This window comes from Serinus canaria, chromosome 12 (genome assembly GCF_022539315.1).
Source record: "Serinus canaria isolate serCan28SL12 chromosome 12, serCan2020, whole genome shotgun sequence".
Classification (NCBI taxonomy): Eukaryota; Metazoa; Chordata; class Aves; order Passeriformes; family Fringillidae; genus Serinus; species Serinus canaria.
Window position 1 is genome coordinate 11,181,601 of NC_066326.1, and position 19,703 is coordinate 11,201,303.

Genomic DNA, 19,703 nt, shown 5'->3' on the forward strand with positions numbered 1-19,703 from the left:
CAGATTTCAGTTTTGGCATGTGCAGTCTGTGCTTGCTGGTGCTTTGAAAGCACTGCTGATCTGGGTGTGATTGCCAAGTGCCTGTCCTGTTGTGTCTCAGGCATACACGACTTTGAATCTCCAAATGTGTGGTTTTAAAATGCTTTTCTCTTCCTAAACTATTCTTATTAGCAGGATATATGCCGATACCATTTGACAATTACCTCTAATGGCAATTGTGGTTTTTTGGTTTTGTTTTTCTTTCAAATAGTTTACTTGTTGAAATACTTTCACTACACATATTGGTGTGCATGTGGATTCCATAGCAGTAAGCAAAGCTGAAGGCTGTTGCAGTTGTAGAGTAGATGTTGCCACCAATGCTGGGGAAATAATTCTAGTGTTGTCAGGAAATTGTATGGAAGGGAAAAAAAAGGCAGAGAAAGGTAACTGTTGTATATTTGCATAGTTTAATACTTGTGAATTCACCTAATCAAAACTCGGTTTTCTGTGACTTGGTACCAAAACTAAAAGCAAACTGCCTCTGTGAATGGAATTTCTATTTTCTAAAATTTTTTTTGCACATCAGCTTCTCCCTTTGTCCAGCAGGATCTATATTCTACAGAGAGAATTTTGGTTTGATGGAGTAAGAGTTTCAGTAGGGCTGGATCATGTTTAGAAGTGCCTCCAAATGCACTGTACAATTACTCCACTTTGTTCTGGTGTATGGGAAGAGGAGTAAAGCATTTGGTTACATGTAAATTTCTGTTTATTGCAATACAGTGCTTTGAAATACTTGTATGAAAATAAATTTCCAAAAGTTTTATGGTTAATCACAGGAATTTTCAGTGCATGTTTTTATTACCCTTTGTCCTTAGATGCCTCAGGCTTATGGCGTGTAAACAAAGAAAATACCTCATGTGCCTGATTACAGCTGGGTCACTGAGTGAGCTCCCTTTCTAGAACTTAACATTTCTTTAGCAAAGCACCTTCTCTTCCTGCAGTTTGCTCCCTTTTGTGAAAAAATCAGTGGGGGGTGGGTGTCAAGAGGATGGCCAAAATAATTAACTTTACTCTGAATCTGTTGCATAAGAATTAAGTATCTAAGAGAGCCAGTCACTTTTTGGTGTAATTACTGATTATTATTCCATTACTTTAATATATATTTTGTGGTTAATTCTGATTTTTGAAAACATGCAATAAAAAGCACTAGGTTGTATTTTAAGGAGCAAAGTTAAGTCTGCTGACCGAATTTGTAAAAAGAAAAAAAAAAATCTGCTGTAAGTTAAGGACTTGAAGAATAAAACTGTTGTAGGATAAAAGGTAAACTGAGGTCAGCTGGCTGTACTGCTCCTCTCTGGACCTTTGTGTGTTTGAGATTTGTGAGTTTTGCAGACTTTGATTTTAGTAGATTTAGATCTTTCTGTTTTCTGCAGATCTTGCAGACTCAGTTAGGCATCATGAGGCATCTTGCATTTGGCTCCTGTTTTGAAGGTTATGACTTTAGAATTTTAGTTGTTAATGAAAGTTTAAAAAATGCTGGTCTCCAGTTAAAGTGACTTTGGATGCAAACCACTGCATTAAGACTGGGTAACAGCAGATGCTTGCTTCTGAAATAAACTGAATCTTGCATTGGACTGTCACAGCTTTGAATCAGTAGCTAATGTGCAACAGGACTGAAGCTTTCATTGTGAAGTCCAGTAGTGCTGATCTGCTGGTAATTCAGGAAGAAATGGTCAGTCACAATGGGAGAAGAGCAGGTGAATTGGAATTTTAGGGAGTTTCCAACCTTCAGATGAGCCTGGAAGTTCTTGATATTGACATGTGTAGGAGAGCTGTGGTCTAATAATGAAAGTCTTTCTCTCTTTCAGATTCTCTGGGTGTCCTATTGTTGCTGTTGCAGCAAAGCCTGGTGGACCAGAAGCCCCAGAGTCTGAGAATCCACTGGGTATTTCTGAATTAATTGAGGTACTTGCTGAAGAACATGATAACATGAAAGCATCCATTCTCAGATGTTCAGAACCCTTGGTTACATGGCATGATGTTTATATTGTGAAGGGCAGGACACCTAAAATAACTGAGAGCAGTCTGTAGCTTGCAGTAGACTTGTCACCCTTTCTGTCATTAGCTTAGGGAGAGGAACATCTTTGCCCTGGAGGGATGCCACTGTTTCTTAGGATAACAGAAAAAAGTCTCAAAACAAAGGCATCATTCTTTGAAGACTTGTCAGATTCTGATTTGGGTGCTGCCAGGTTTCAAGTACTTATAAATTACTGAAGTTAAGGTGCAGCATCAGTCATCAAAAATCTAGGGATGCCTGGCCCTGGGCAGCCAGGCTTGTATAAAGGCAGGATATTCCACAAGGCTGCTGAGCACTGAATGCTGCATCAGCTCCTGGGCTGTGTGAGTCAGGATGGGCACGGGGATGGGATGCAGTCCTTAGATCAGACTTAGCCAGGACCAATCTGCCCCCAACAGTTTCTAGAGATAAGGAGACATGCAAGTGCTTACTTTTGCCTTTATCTGGCTCCTGTTAGATTTACTGGGATGTTCTCCAGGGTTAAAACCTTTGAAGGGAACTCTCATTGGAGCTGTTTCATGAACTGAAACCTAATATTAGATGAGCTGGCAAATGCTGTGTGAGCCCTGCCATTGAATTTGGAGCTATTATCCCTTCTGTCCTTCCTAAGAGACTCTCCATTGTTCTGCCATTACAACCTGGGCTTGGACTGCAGTTTTTGACCTTAAAACAGATGTTAAAGGCAATACCAATTGTATATGCAGGTGATATAACAGAGAGAGATATCCAAAGTGATTTGAGACAGGACTGAACCAGTTCCCCTGAAGCATTGTTGAGTACCTGACTTCCGTTCTATAATTAAAATCTTTTGTCTGGTGATATATTTTAAGTAAGGTAGTATTTGTCAACAAAAGAAAAATGCTAAACTCAGAGAATTTCTCTAGAATATGGTACTTTTGTCATTTTTCTTAATGGATTGGTCCTTCAAGAAGCACTGAAAAAATCTGAAGGGGAAGTTGAATTAGAAAACTTCACCCAGTATTACCTCCCAGGGAGGGAGACAGAGATGGGCTTTATGGGGCACTAATACTGTACGTAAGTTCATTTTCACAAAATCCAAAAAAGCTGAAGTAGCAAAAAATGCTCTGTAAAATTGTGCTTTTGAGAGAGGGAGGAAAAAGGGGGAGATGACACACGTACAGGTTTTTTTCCTCTTTGCTTTGCTGCAGTGTTTATATTGAGTTTGGCAGCAACTTTATCGCCAGTGAGGTTTTGCTAACCAAGCTAAATGTGCAGCACCAAATCTTTCTAAGGCAGAAAATCGAACTGTTCCTGCTGCTAAGTGTGCACCTCCCCTATGGCACACACAGTTAATTTGACATTGGTGAGTTCTAAGCTCATTGGGAGATGCCTGAAATCAGTAAAATTGCAAGCTTGTTCAATCAATCATCCGCTTGCCTGCCTTCTGCTGTGTTGCTGTCATGACTTTTCACCCAGGCATGGTGCTGCTTTTATCTTTTTTTTCAGGTCTTGAAGTCTCAGGCTTACCTGCCATCAAGAGACCCCTCAGGACACTTCCTTATGGCAGTCGACCACTGTTTCTCTATCAAGGGTCAAGGCACAGTGATGACAGGGACTATTCTTTCTGGCTCTGTTAGCCTTGGTGACAATGTGGAGATTCCTGCCCTGAAGGTGAGTCTCTCATTTTCATTCCCCCTGGTTTTCCTGATAGAAAGAAACACTCAACAAAGAAGAGAGTGTTCTCATCCAATCTGAAATTACTGAATTCTTTTCAATTTTTATTTTTGAACTCTGTTATAAACCAGCTTATGACAGTAAGAGGCATAGTGATTTTTAAATAAGGCAGTCAGTAAACTTACCTGCTCAATAATTTAGTTGGATGAAGAGAAGACTGATCTAGATTAGCATGTTAGGCTTTCAAATTTAGAGAAGCAAAATGGGCATGTTTCCAAGCTGGTATGCACCCAAATACTGAACAAGTTTTGAGGGAGGTTACTCTGACTTGGGATATGCTGCAGTGAGAAGGTTTGCAAAACAATCCATGTAGGTAGGCTTCTGAAAATGTCTGAAAGCAAAGGAAATGACAAGAAGAGGGCATTGAAATGCTTGATGCACGTTCTCTTTGTTTGCTGAGGCTTTAATTTGTGTCAGCATGTTCTGAGAGAGCTGCTGGGATGCAGGAGGTGGCTTGCTGCTATTGGGCTCTTCAGAGAGCCTGCAGAAAGTCAAAGAGACCTTCCAATGGCCTTTGAACTGCTCAACTGTTGTTACTATTTAATTTCCTTAAAATATATTCATCCTTTAAAAGAAAACAAAGTGACTTTATGCTCTGAACATGTGAAATCTATTTCACAGGTGCTGATTATCACTGCTTTGATTTTCCCTTAGTGTTAATTGCCAAAAATTAATTAAGACATGAGGAGCATTTTGCAGCTGCCCCTTAAAAGTGGACTGAGTTGATAACATTCTGTGGGCAGGCAAGTTCTGGCCTAACAGAACTTCTGTTCTGGATGGGACTCTTCTGGTGCTGTCAGTATTATCTTCAAGTCATTTTTCTATAAGGACCTTACTATTTCATTGAGTGAACATTCTGTTTTCTCACTTTTCACTGCACTGTTTGGACAAGTGAAGGACTACATCAGGCATTTTGATTCCACCTGAAGTATTTGGCTGATAGTGGACAATTCATTTCTGACCAGCCTCTTCAGTGATACCTGTGGCCATCTATGTTGTCCTTTGCTTAGAAGTGATTTGTGCCATACGTACTCTGACCTTTCTGCTTCCCCAGTCGAGTTCCTCACTGCCCATATTCTTATTTACAGCATGCAGCCTATTTTGGGAGCCATGCTTTCAATTCCTGCACAGAATATGCTGGCTGGGATTGTAGCTCTAGCTTCAACCTCTCCTGGTTTCCACTTGGCAGCGTTCTCTCCTTTGCTGTTGTGTCCTGTTCTCAGTCCTGGGCCTGCCTGTGCTTGGGGTCCAAAGAGGGCCAAGTAGTCAGGAGAGCAAGGAGTGGGAGATGGCTCCTGCCCAAACAGGGCCTTGCATAGTGAGTTCATTGCTTTCTTTTTGGCATAACATTTGCCAAACTTCCTGTCATTTTGTGCTCCAGGAGATGGGGGAGACAGGGCAGAGTAATTATTTCTTGCAAAGAAAGAATGCATCACTAGATTATATCTGGAAATGACTATTCTGCTTTTCATCTGTAGTCCAAGAATGTTTTGAAGAAATGTGTTTAGGACTAAATCTACTTTTTGAGAATCCATATGAAGGAAGAAATGACAAAAAAAATATAGTAAATAACTTGTGAATTGGTGTTTAAAAGTGGAAATAGACTTTGTGTGTTTTCCAACAGTGGAAAAGACTTTGTGTGACTTTTTTTAGTGGGCTTTCTTCCCAGGTGACTGGGAGAGTAGTCACTGAAGTGACAGACAACTTAGCAGATGAACGGGTCATTTCCAGACAAGCCAGATCACTTGGTCTTATGGCATGAACTGCTTCCCTCAAAGTTCTAGTTATTTTTTCGGTTGCTGTTAATGAATTGAACCTTCCACTGCTGTGTGTGAAATAGAAGGTGTGTCCATGCCTCAGGATGATAATAGCTGTGGGCAGAATTTTATGTTTGGCAGTAGCAACTTGTGGGCATTCACCTTCAGTTGTGCAGGTATGGAAACCGAGGCACAGTGAAAGGAAGCAATGTTTGTAAGTTTGAGCTGTGTGTTGTACTTACCCCTGCCAGCATCATGCAGAGCTGGGTTAGGATACCTATGAAAGGTCAAACCTTTCTCAGGCGTACAAGGTAACGGAGGAAGCACATTTCACAACACATTGTGGTTTTTGACTCTCTCTGACCTTTTCTTGCCCTGACCCAATGGTAACTGAGATTGACAGCTGGTACATTTAGGGACGTTACAAACTAGCTGCTTTTTTTAAATTTGAAGAACCCTCTCACCCAATGAAGTGGCATCACCTTCCAGTTCTACTAATGGACTTCGACATCTTTGACCGCTTGAACCTGCACAAAGGAGGGACACAGCAATTAAAAATAAACAGTGACATTCTCAAATGCCCATGCTGGCTCTGATTGAGGCTGAGAGCACCAGCAGAGCATGGATTCCTTTATGCTTTGCCTATGTAAATTGCCATCTGGGGTTGATTATCCATATAGCAAAAAGAAAAATTATATATATGTGTTTGGCAAAAAGCTTTGACACAGCAAACAGTTCACTATCCAATTGAGTTAGTACTATTTGCTCCTTAGCACTTGAAATCCACCTTGAAGAGCATGAACCTAGGATTTCTGCAGCAAAAACATAGTGTTGGCAGAATTCTGAATGTCATTTGAGATTATTTCCGTGGTCTTTCAATCTCTATAGTCTTTGAGTTTATAAACTGCAACAACTTGTGACACTTTTATTTCTGCTTTATAAAAGTTACTCGAGGTTGAATAATAAGGATTTTTTGCAGTTTAGTTTTGTTTTTATTTTACTGATATCTAAAGCATATGTTGTTTAGAGATTTCAGTTTAAATGAGGATGAATGTCAAACTCCAGTGCTGCTGGGTCTTTTTATAGCACACTTAACTGAAAAAGAAAAGTGTTTTCATTTCAGTGGGGGAAAGGTATCTTTAGCCTTCCTTATCCAGGTGAGAAAGATTGTAGAAAAGGTGAAGTCTGAATTGGGTGAGGAGGCAGAGAGGGATGTACACAGCTCATGGGTCTGGTTATCCTGGAAGTGTCCACTCAGCATTGCCTTTCTGTGGTTGGGGCTGTGGGTACACAAGACCAGAGCATAGATGTGGCAGCCCAGCATGAAGACCACTGCTGGGGCTCTATTTCAGGAATTGTAAGAAGTAGAAACTTTTCTCTTTGTGTTATAGTCAGGTTCCTGTTTGTCCTGTTGAATGAATTGCTGACAAGTGCTGGAGCAGGCTGATGCGAGCTGGGTGCCTGGTGGAGGTAAATAACTGACTTGGAGCCTCTGTGAAATCCAGTGCTGCCATTTGTACTGTGTATGTGTCAGAAGTTGAGTGTCTTGAATGCTGAGTAGCTGTGTTCCTGCTGAGTGGTTACACTCATGTTTTTCTCTGGGGGAATCATGTGGGGATTCTTGCTCTTTGCTGAATCTGAATAACCTATCTGGTGTTGTATTGTAAAAAGTTGTTTCTTGTGTAAGAAATCTCATTAAAAGGAAAGAAATATTCTTACCAGTTCCAACCTTGACCATCCTGGAGGTTGGTAGTAGCCAATTGCCATTTTTAGTGTGGAGCATCTCGGTCTCAAAAGTTGCAAGCACACTTACGAAATGCTCCTCTTATATTGGAGAGCAATTATAGAGATTGTTTTCAGTACCCAGGTGAGCTTTCACAAGCTCATGTGAGACTTAGATATGAAAAATGTGAGGAGCTTCTGTTTATGTCATCAAGTCTCCTAGTAAATGAGTGTTGGTTTAATCCAGTAGTGATTCTGTCTTGGCAAGAGCCTGTTGACTGTCAAATTGTACTCACTTTATGAACTTTTAAGAAGCATAGTTTTGCATGATACTGAGAAGCTTCATGGCTTCATATACTTTCACCATATGAAGAGAGATGTTTTCTCCTAAGCTTTTTTTGTTGGCTAGATAACCTTGGTCTGCATTTTGGCAAGCGTTCTGTAGCTTTTATGACTGATACAACAAAAAAATTCTCCCCTGTCTGATAGACTAACTCAAATAGTATTTGCAAGGCTATTTCCTTCAAACCATTGTAGCTGTTAAAATTGTAAGAGATCTACTTTTGTCCATGTAAGTGCCTCAGTCTCTCTGATGTCTCAGGACCTCTGATTAGTGGGTTTTAGTATGTGTATACATGTAGTAAGAACTAATTTTAGTTCATTTAAGGACTTTTGCACAATCAGAGTTGCACAGTTAAGCCTTGTCAGAGGACAGTTAAATCTCCAAAAACAAACTTGGATCAAGCCCCCTGAATTGGATCACAGAGATGTTTGTATGTGGGCTTTCATGGTACAGGCTTAAAGTTAAGTTTTTGCTTTTACCACTGTGAGCACTTTGGGCCTCCTAAATGCCCCTTGCAGACTGCAGTCAGTGTTGATGGCTTTTAGCACTCCAGATAGAGAGAACCCTTGCTGTATATTCTGAGACTAGGTCTCAATGCTGTTTCTACATCTGTTTCTTCCTGTGCTGCTTGGGTTTTTCTTGCCCAATACTGATATAAGCAGCCTTTCAAATGCAACAAATCCTCTGCTGGGAAGGGAGTTTTACTTGCCTTGAACATTTTCTTTTTCACTCATTGGAGTGCTGTGAAGAAGGGCAGTTCAGAGAATTGGGTTGAGGAAGAACCACTGAAATGTAGCTGGTAAATTGTGAAAAGGTAGTTTATGGTGCATATCAAAAGATGTGGGTGCAAAAATGCAAGAATCTTAAATCCTAAAGCAATAAATTAAATGTAGAAACATGATGTTTTACATGTGGTTTAATTCAGGACAAGAATGAAACTTCTTTTATTTGTCTGCTGCTTCTAAAACACGGGTTATGGTTTTTTGGAGATTTTTTCCTTTCCTAGAAAACATCAGTGTGAATCCTACTGGTTTTGCATCTGCTGTGGCATTACTTAAAAGCAAAATATGCAGGATTTGGCTTATACTGGAAAGTACTCTGCTTTGAGCATTTAGGATATTATCAGTTGTTTTGGAAGAACAAAATTGCTCTGCACAGTTCTTTGTGGTTAAGTAGAGGATGAAAGATCTGATCCTGTGCCTGTGGAATGAAATTTAGATCTGGCAATAAAAACTTCTCAAATCTTTTTGGCTCAATCTCTTAAGAGAATAAGAGTAGCAGATGCTGAGTTCTTTCTGAAGATCAGTTCCCTCATTTTCAAGTATGATTTTGCAACTTTTTACTGTGTGGGTTTTTTAGTTTTGTTTTTTATTTGTTTTAGAACATGTTTTTAAAAACCCAAACTAACACCAAGCCCTCAAAAAAAAAAAAAAAAAGCCTAAAGACTGCAAAGCACAAAATCCATTTTAAGTTTGTATTAAAAAAAACATACGAAATTGTGGTTAACTTTAGACCTTTAAACTTAGAAAAACCCCCTCAGGAATAAAAACATTCAGCAAGAGATTTCTATGTTGCTGTTCATTCTCTACCTGTTACTGAAGTACAATGTTTAGTTCAAAACACTTGCAATTTTTTATTGAGTATCATCTAGGTACAGTAAAGTGAGGGAGCAAGATAAAGGACTTTGTGTATTAAGGTTTGTTTTATTCAGGACCAGGGATAATACATAATAGATAAATGTTATGGGGCTTTTAATTTTTTTCTACTTGGTCTGAGCAGAAGGGAAGGAAGCCAGGGGAGAGCAGCCAACCTGAGCAGTGCTAATCCAAACCATACACTGTATTTCTGGTGCTTGTGTGTCTAATGTGATCTCTGTAGGCAGAAAAGTGGCCTAGTCAGTGCTGGCCAATTAACTCTTCAAATACTGAAATTCATCTGCAGCTTTTCTTGGATGTCTGGGTGTTCCCTGTGCTCCCTGCCAGATTGAGACAGTTGGGGTACAAGATTGGGTAATTTTTCTCATCCATTAGAAGGCAAAGCATATGAGTTCCTTCCTACAGTGAATCTGAAAAGGAAGAGATTTGTAACTTCTGTGTTGCTTCTGTCTTTTTAAATCATCTTAAAGTGTCTATTGAGATCAAGGCTCCACCTGGACATGCAGCATTGCTGGAAACAGTATTGCTCTCCAAGACAGACTTAACTTCTGCAGCATTTCCATGGCACTGCTTGCTTGTGCAGGGTTATTTGCAGTGCTGACTTGTAGTGGTTAATGCATGAGAATAATTTGGAATGTGTTATTTTGTGCCATTGCCATGCAGATAATTTTGCCTTAATAATTAGCTAGTGCAGAGATCTGTTACTGTCTAACAACTGGTACACTCTTCAGTGGGGCTAAAAGTGAAAAAATAATGCAAGATGATCTTGACTCTAAGTAGAAGAAAATACTTTGTGATATCAATGTCATACTTTTATTTGATGATATGATTGATTTTCTTAGATAAGTCAAGATACATTTTTTCTGTCAAGATTTCAGTAAACATTTTGTCCCATGAGAACTGCTAGAAAAGCTAAAGAAAGTTGTGACAGAAATAAAAGGTGGGAAAGAAACTGAGCTGAAGAAGAAGGAGCCATTGTACTGACAGGAAAATGATCCGGGGAGATCATTGTTCTGAGGCTGGTCTTGGCACTGAAGTGTGATAGTTCCACTAGTGACTGCATGTGCTGCCCCATGTATGTAGGAGTTGTCCCCACTAATTTGCCCCTTTAGTGTCCTCTTTGGACTCCTGGAGACTGCTGGCAGATGTGATGTCCATGTGTAGTCTCTCTCATGCTCAGTATTCTGTAGCCCTTTTGGAATTACCAGCATGCTGGGTTGCAGGATCTGATGGTGAGGCTCCAAATCCCAGTGCACAGGTGCCACAAATGGAGAAATGGGTTTTGTTCATGCAACATGAGTGAACAGTTTGGCTTTTCTGTAGCAACACACAAAGATAAACAAATATGCAGGCTTGTTACTCCAAAATAAGGTTGAAAGGAAAACTAAACATCTAATGAGCTACTCCTGACATATAGATTTTTCTGTATTGGGTCAACTTTCTGTGTCTGCTCACTCTACTTTTTCTCCTGCCTGTGCTTTTTTGACCATTTCTAGCTTCCTTTCCAGAGTTTGCTGTTTAAAGTGATTATTCTTTTCTACTTATACCATAGATTGAAGGAACTTTTTTCTTCTTGCATTTTCCCATCTGCCGTTGCAAATTTGAGCTGTGACTGGGATGCTGCTGAACAAAAAGGCACATGTTATCCTGTGACTTTGTAGGTAACATCTTTCCTGTTGAACCATTGCAGCTCCAGGGATCAGGTGTTGTGTTCTTGCTTTGTGTACCCTGGGGTTCAAGATCAGTTTGGAACTCAGTTAATGGACATTGCTGTAGTAGTCACAAGTTTCATCCAAATGCTTTTTTGTTTAACTTTAGGGTAACTCCTTAAAGCAAAGGATGGCTGGATTGTGTTTGCATAACTTGTTTACTTAAGCATTGCTGCTGCCAGGTCGTTAACTTTATTTTTATTTCTTTTAATTTATCAGGTAGAATTGTTCTCAGTGCAGTTTAATGGAAAGCAGACCCACGTGCATGTACACAAACAGTTGGAGCAGGAATCTTAGTGGGATGCTTGAATAGTAATTGGGAAGGTAACCTCCTGTGTGGTGTACACAGCCTTCACATGGCATTGCTGCTGGGAATGTAACTTTATTAGAAGTCTTAGGGCAGAGAGGAGCTCTCATGTTTTAAATATTCAAATTCAAGTGCTGGAGGCTTTGGCAAAATTGCAGTAATCAGAATGAAGGGAGGCAATGTCACTGTTTTTTTTCCTTGGTCATCCATACACAGTACAATTCCTCATTTGATGAGGCTTTTAGAAGCAGAACAGCTCAGCAAGTGCCACATTAACTAAGCTGTGGTCTGTAAGTTATAAAGTTCTGCTCAGTTCCGGCCACTGGCAAAGAAAGGATCTGAATATTGAAAACATTGCTTAACCAATGCTGCTGAAAATAAATATGACCCAGAGACAGAAGAAAATGGATTAGTCCATAACTGCCCAGAAATCTGTATTTGCTCTATTACCAGAGTACTTTCTTGAAGTATTGCTATAACACCATAGGAAGTCCTCTGGATTTCATGCCTTGTACTGTGTGTTTCTGAGAGGGCTTCACTTAGAGAACTCTCTACTTTTTATTCTTTGTTACTGCCATGAAAATTATGAGAGAATTTACTTTGCTCTTTAAGTGTTTCTTGAGCTCATCACCTGACTCTGTCATCATATGCCTGTGACAATAACATGTATTGTTGAAACTGAATGTGAGATGCATCTTTTTACTAAAATACTCCCATCACTTCATGTAATAATAGCTGGAGCAGCTTGAATTGGAAAAGTTAATGCTAGAGGGAGCCAATATTTACAGTATCAGCTGGAATGCTATAATTAGTTTAGGTGCCCAGATAGCACTGTGATGAACACGATAGGAATGCCCAGATACAGATTTCCATTTGCAACTGTCTGAAATGAAAGCTGCAAACTCCCAGGCTCTTCATGGCAGTAAAGATTAGCTTCAAAGCATATGACTTAGAATTGGCTTCTCTTTCTTTCTCCTCTAACGAATAAATAATCAAGAATAAACATTTCACACTTTAGAAACAGCAAGGAAAGCTCAAATAGCCTTTTAAAGAGTCTCTTTAACTAATACATTTTTAAATACTAAAATTGTAGACTTAAAAACTGTCAGGTCTTTGTGAAAGATTTACTAGTCGAGCTGTTCCTCTCTAGGCAACCTGTATTTAAGATATATTCCTTCAATATATGTCTATAGGGTATGTAATAGGTTCTGCAGAAGAATAGCAGAGGTGGCCTTAATCCTTGTGCAGTTTAGGTGGCAGAAATCAGCCATGAGAACAGATTAACTCATGGAAATAAATAACCCCAGTGTATATTATATATACAGCTGTCAAGGTTTTTTCTTCAACAGAAAGGGGATAGAGGTATGGAAAACAAGTCAGAAATTTTTTGTCATGTAAGTTTTGTGTGGGGCTTCAGAATGTCTAGAAGTTTTTCTGCTCTGTCTTGGTGTTCCTATAATTTATTTGTTTTTGTTTTCCTAATTTTAATTACTGTGTTGTAGTTGCTTTTTCTTAATATTAATTATGTGCTGAATTTCAATAGACTGTTATGTTAAGCATCCCTAGAGGAGGTTTTTGTCTGATGTGCAATACCTAGTATGTAGGACAGCAAAAAGTTAAATGGTGGTTTAAGGAAAAAATATGTACTATTATGAGTAAGTTCATTCTTGAAATATGGGTATTACTCATGAGATATTTTCTTGCCTAGTTGAAGATGTCAGTCCTGCTTGTGGAGACTAGCTGACAACAATTTAAAGACTTGAGGGAGTGAGGAATATGCAGGTATACCACAAACACTCAAAACAAAACCACCGAAAAAAAGGGAAGCTTGAAAGTTGTATTTTTACTAAAGGAATAGAATAAATGCTCATTACATCTGAAATAAATGTCCAGTTTGGCTTTGAGTCAGCACAGAGCAACACCAGTTGGTTTTGTCTAAATGCAGATCTTTGTAAAATAAAGTAAAATACAACAGTAAATCCCACTGTGAACTATTTTGCATTTGGTTTTAGGAGGGAGTTGGAGTCAAGTGGTGCTTGAACAAGAATAATGTTTTGTATAACATGTGTTTCTGTTTCAAATGTTCCTTTTCTGCTGTTGACATGGTGTTCTTGTTTGGGGAAAAGTAGTTGTGTGTACAAAGGGTATTAAAGTGGCAAAGTTCCTGATATTAATGCTTCTTTCCATCTTTGTCAAGGGCTGCTCTATTGTTTGGGTCTAGAGGAGGTTATTAGATATCCTCACCCCAGGGCAGGTCTTTAATCTCTGAAGGGTGGAGGTGGGGAAAGTTCTCCAAAATAGGGATACAGAGCGAGGCCCCAGCTTGTTCTGAGCCCTCTGGTGGGTCTGAGCTGTTGGGGAGGATTGAAGTTCAGCATCATTTTTTCTGGTGTGATAATATTTTTCGGGCATGTATTTCCCTAAATAGTAGCAAAAGGGTGGAAAATTCCTGAGTTGGTAGAAACCTCAGTGTCTGCTTTTCTTTCTTGCAGAAAGCACTAACGGATTAGTCAAAAGTTCTAAAATACAATTGTGGTCAAACACTTTGTTGTAGTACAAATGCTTTTTTTCCAGGTCTTTCCTCTTACTTGTCTTTGCCTTGTTTTCATCTTCACTTTTCCTGCCTGCTCATCCTTTCTGTGGAGGTTGTTGAAATTGCATTTTTAAATCCACTGTCCAGATGTGTGATCTTGCAGGTAGCACATCCCTGGTTGTCAGAGCTGAGATCACAGGCTCTGGCTGCACTTCTGGAGAGGTCCTTGGAGATTTTGAAGTCTTTGTGATGGGGGGAATTTTTTTACAACTTGAGATTTACTGTTGGGAATAGAGAGAATGGGGTTCATAAGGGTAAGGAGAACATTTTTAGGGAAGGCAATTGTGGCTTCAGTGGCCTCTACCTCTGCAGAACGTGTATCCTGAACTAATTTGGGGGATTAGTAGAAACATTGAGGTGCTTTTTCTTGAAAGGATGTTTTTGGCAGGAAATTGAGCAGTATTTTTGGAAAAATGGCAGTAATTCTCTAGTAAAAACACACAAATAAGAATGAAGGTAAGGTTCTATTCACTTGGTTTGTGGTGTTTTGTGGTTTTTGGTTTTCTTTTTTGTTTGTGGATTTTTGTTTTTTTTAATTTTTCAGGAGGATGGGGGTTTTGGTGTTTTTTTTTTGTTTTGTTAATTTAAATAAGGGTGGTTCTAATTCTCGAGGGTTTCATGTGTTCAGTATTGGCAAGATCCTTTGAAGGTGCATATATGGGGAAAGAGATAGGCAAAGAAGTTTTTACGTCAGATTTAAATGGAGTAGGGGAGAAAGAAAGTTAATGCTCAGGCATAGTTTTGTGGTTATAGTGTGACTCACAAGAAAGGCTTGGTCCATGTGACACATACATTGCAAACAGTTGTAAAAACATGCCTTTAGATATCTAGAATGAGGAGTGGGCTGAGTTAATGTTATTCTGAATCCATAGCATTCACGTTTTCTGGCACAGTGAGAGTAATGCTGCAAATCAAACGTTGTGTTACTGCTCTTGCTTTTACATTACTTTGTTGTCCATGATGGGCAATGTCCCTTTTGATCAGCTAGAAATGAAGTTTTAATCCTGCCTTTCATTTTTTCCATGCCATCTAGGGATGCTGACACTAGGGCTTTTTATCTGAGTCAGGATTTAGATACACTTCGACAGGGAACTCACTGATGTGATTTAAATTTTTACTGTTATGTGAACTGCTTTAAAGTGCATGCTGATATTCTTGCTGTTTTCCTGCATCTGAAGAATCAAATTTTCAGGTTAGACTTGTGTTTAAATGTGATTATATTTTAAGTTTTCATTAATGTCTCCCTCAGTCTCAGTCGTGTGGTGATAATTTTCCTCAGTGCATTTGTGTAAATATAGTTTTAAACCTGTTGGAGCCATACCTAGATCTGGGCATGGCCATGTAGAAATGGGTCTTATATTTTCCTAAAGTTTTGTAGGTCATTAGCATTCATTGGTAATCTTTGTTCAGAATTTGGGTTCCTGTATTTTAAGTTTTTGAAAGCAGTGGATTTCTTAGGTTCAGTCTTGGATCTGAAGGAGACATTATAAACTATTAATAGCTTTAAAAGAAACTTATTAGAAACTACAGTATCTGTGGCATGTGCTATATCTAAGAGGGCTTTTTATCTTTTCATTTCAGAAGAGTTGTTTGGTTTTTTCTTAGAAAGCCATGAAAATGAGCCTTTTTTGTGATAAAGATTGAGCTTTAGGATCTGTTTCAGATTCTGTTTAATCTTAGCTTTAACCAAGTTAAGATTTCATTCTGTGTTTAAATCCCCCTGCTAACATAATTTATTCCATCTATTTTTTTTTACCTGTGTTTGTAAGTCAGCTACTAAGACTCCAATAGGTTGATAAAGAAACTAAGAACAGCACATGAAAAGAAAAAATCTTCTCCATACGTAGCAATTGCAACAAGTGGGATTTGGTTTGAGAGGCTGAATGTAACTCTTACACTGATAGTAACAGGAAAGGTTCAGAGTGCACAGAAATGTCACAGCAGGTCTTAAAAGTTGAGTGTGTAGGGGGCTTTTGGTTTTGTGGGGGGTGGTTGTGAGAGTGGTTGTTAGATTTTTCTAATACAGATACTAAAAGTTCAAGTCACAAAGGAAAACAAATTCCCAGAGATGCTGATGATCCCAGTTACCACTCAAATAATTTGCAGCCACGAGAGCTCAGTGCTAATATAAAGCAGACTGCTGTGATTTAATGATGGATTTAGTTTTTTAATTGTAAAAATGGCCAATGAAGTATCATAAATGTGGGGTCTTTTGGGACTAAGACTTTCCCCGTTACATTTAAGAGCATATTAGATGCATTTCTCATATGCAGTTTTCATGTGGCAGTTCTACCTAGATTGAGTTTGTAGTGCTCTGATAATGATCAGAATTCTGCAATAATGGAAAATAAATCAGAGTTGGAACAGGCAAATATGTGTGCTTTTGAACCTGCAGAGTTATTTTTTATCTTTTTTTATTTGTTCATAAATAAAACAAGCTATAGTGTCTTTGAAGCAGACATCTCTCTGCAAATGGGAGAAGCTGAAACCAGCACAGTCAGGTGTTGAGCAAATGTCTCCAGTGAGCTTTCACAAGGGTTTTGTTTTAGGTTTTTCATTCTTTTTATTAGTCTGCTCGAATCTCACTTCTCAGGTTTGTAGTTAGTTTCTGGGTGATTCTGGTATAAACTTCCAGATGTCTACCTGTTGTTTAAACCTCATTCCAGCCATTCTCCCAAGGAAGATTTGTTTATCCCTTGTTCATCCAAGGCTCACTCAGGTACCTTCTCAGAGCTGCAATATTGTTGCTTCAAGGTAATTTTAACAGACTTAATTTACAGGACCACACACTTGGGGTATTTAGTTGTACCTTTTGAATCACACTTACAAAAATGTAGGTGATTTACATGTTCCAAAAACATGAGCTTTTTCAACCTCATCAATTATTTTTAATATTAAAAGTCAGCAGATGGAGCCAAAGGCTTGTAGAAAAATGACTTGTGCTGACTGTATAATAAACCACAAAGCCCACTAAGTTTAACTAATAGTGTTTCTACTAAAATTTATCACAGCAAAGCTATTTATTTGCCACTAAACCTCACATTAGCATCCTTCTTTCATTCCCTTGTGTCTGTGCAGAGTGAGAGCTCATCCCTTCATGTACCAGGGGTCTAACTAAGACTTAAAAGAGTGAAGTTTGAGTGGGAACCTGATTGTCTTTGTAGATTTACATCTGTGCAGTGTTTTCTGCGGCAGCATTTACTACTTTATCTGAAAAAATGGTGTTGCATTTTGTCAATATTTTTCCTTCTCCTGTGAGCCTGGTAACTGGAATCCACTATTGAGGCTTAGACTGGAATTCATTGCAACCTCATTTCTCTTGTTGCATGGTTGGTAAGGTACTGGGATTTCATGTTTTTCTTCTGGAAGGACTGAAATAAGTCTTTGCCTCCAATAACTTGTCTGATTTGGTATCCTAGTAGGCTGACCCTGTGCTCTTTGTTAAATTTTAGCATCCTTCTGGGATTTTAAATAATATTTTCATAAAAATAAGGGGATGGGATGTTCTCTAAACAATGCGTGGTATTTATCCCATTTTTATAAAATTAAAAAAGCCCAAAGGCAATGTGGTACCTGTCTTTTGTAGGAAAAGGAATAAAAAACGATCATAATTCTAAAATATTATATCCAAAGGGAATGCAAAAAATTTACAATGGCTGAAGAGAGAATATTTCAGTGGTACAGTGATATTTTGCCTTTTAAGAAGGACAGAAAAATGAAATTGTTAACTGACTAATGGCAGCTGTTTTGTCAAACTTTATGTAAAAACTTTTCTCCTCTAAATCTGATTTTCTGATGGAATATGAAATGTACATATGTTACACATAGAATCTAGAGCCAGTGGGATATAAATGTGTGCTTAAATATTGCATGTATATTTTTTCTCATTTTTGTTTTACTGATTCTTGAACCTCAGTCTCCTCAGTTTGGAGCAGGAATCTCCTTGGAGAGGCTTGAGAAACTTGGCATACTGGCCAAGCTTTTCTTATTTTTCTGTTTATCTTTGGCCTCATCTCTGTTTAAATTATCTTTCCTGCACTCCTGCTGTTGAAAGACAGTGATAAAACTTCCCCCAGTTGTACCAACTTGCTGACTTAATTTCCTCTAACATTGACGTTTTTCTTTCAATTGATACGGTCGGGTTTTAGTTTCAGATTCACTCTGGGCTTGGTCACAGGCTTTTCTAGTTGGCATTTTACTTCCAAAATGTGCTCAGTCACTTCCAATGAAATTATTTTCTTTTCAAGCCCTTTGCATTGTTTTAGAGAAGTCATACAGGACTGGGATGGTGCATCCCAAATTGTCTTTATGCAGTCTCTAGGTAACTGAATGTTGCAGTCTCACTGTGATGTATCTTCTATGTTTCTATTTGCTGTAGGTGAGCATTAATGCAACTTTTAACAGAGAAAATAAACTGCTAACATAGGAAGGCACAGTGCTTTTTGCTATATTGGAGCTGTGAGAGCAAGTGACTATGATGAAAAAAATCTGCAGATAAGGAGGCCTGATCATGAAGAAATACTTCCAAAAAATCTGATGAAACTTTTTAAAATATGTTGTCCCCCCACACCAAAGAAAAATCCAAACCAAAAATCTGATGAAACTTTTTAGTTGCCCCTGCCACCAAATAAAAAATCCAAACACCCAACCCTAACTATCTAGTTTCTAAGAATGAAACATTTTTGCATTGCTGGATAGGCTAGATAACCTTCTTTGGACTGGATTCAGTCATCTCATAGAATTTTTTGTGGCCTGGACACTTTGGATTCTATGTAATTTCAACTTTAATTTTAAAAAAGAAGGTTCTAGCTTTTTGGTCTTGGGGAGGGAGTGACACTTGCAGTTTTACAGTCCTGAGTGCAGGCAGAGCAGTCATATGGAAATCTTCTCCTAGTCCTGGGATATTAATTTTGAAGCCCAGTTTGAATTACTTTGAATTGGCTGTTTAAGTGAAGGTTGTCTCAGCAGGTGTGATTCAGCAGCTACAGTCCTGAGACCCAAAGGACAGGAACTGACAGATCCTGTGAGGAAAGAAATGGAGCAGAAGAGAGGTACATAGAAAAGAACAAAAAGGAAATGAAAAGCTGGTTTTTGGTGTGCTGCAAGACCACATAGAGAATTGTTCTTTGCACTGTGAAATAACTTTATGTGCCAGCAGACTACTGTTCTTTCATAGGTTTCAGGTTGCTCCCATTACTTTAACCAAGCTTCTGTCCTTGGTGATTTGCTGCCAGGTTTCCTTGCTGAGGCTCTGAAGCTGTCTCCTCTGTTAAACATGCATGTTGCAAACCCAGTGACCCTATTTTTAAGGTTCCCTCATAGACCACATCTAGCTTCCTTTTAAAAGACCCCTAATGGATTAAAATTATTTATAAATTGACATCTCTTTCTCCTGACTGATAACTGTTTCCTTATCACTGATATATAAATGCCCAGAACTGATATTTCTCAGAAAATATTCTGATAGTGCATGTTCTGAAACAAATCAACAAAAATATCAACAAGAGCAAACTAGCATTTTGCTCACAGTTTATCATGAATATTTTGGTACAGGTTGTATTAACCAAGAGAATCCCATTGAGCATTCCCTGTGCCTCAGCTGTACTTGCACATCTCTGCCCAATGGGCTTCTTCCCTTCCCTGAGCTGCACTTGATTTCTGTGGTCTCTGTGATACTTGGTACTGGACAATGAGGCTGTTTGTTTTAAATAAGAAATGGATTTGCATAGTGTGAGAAATAATGCTCACTTTTAAGTTTTAAAGGTTTATTAAACCTTTACAGAATATAACAAAGGACTGAATAAGGAAAAATTATAGTGCTGGGAGCAAGGGGCTTCTCTTAACATACACATAATATTCATCCCTT

General features: G+C 38.7%; 1 protein-coding gene across 2 annotated transcripts in view; it reads left to right on the top strand.

Moving 5' to 3' along the window:
• Positions 1–19,703, top strand: part of EEFSEC (eukaryotic elongation factor, selenocysteine-tRNA specific) — a 120,934-nt gene that overhangs the window by 32,808 nt on the left and 68,423 nt on the right. For both annotated transcript variants that reach the window (XM_030228070.2, XM_030228069.2), the window contains exons 3-4: positions 1,848–1,944; positions 3,524–3,688. In XM_030228070.2, coding sequence (XP_030083930.2) covers positions 1,848–1,944; positions 3,524–3,688 — 262 coding nt within the window. The remainder of the gene's footprint in view (positions 1–1,847; positions 1,945–3,523; positions 3,689–19,703) is intronic.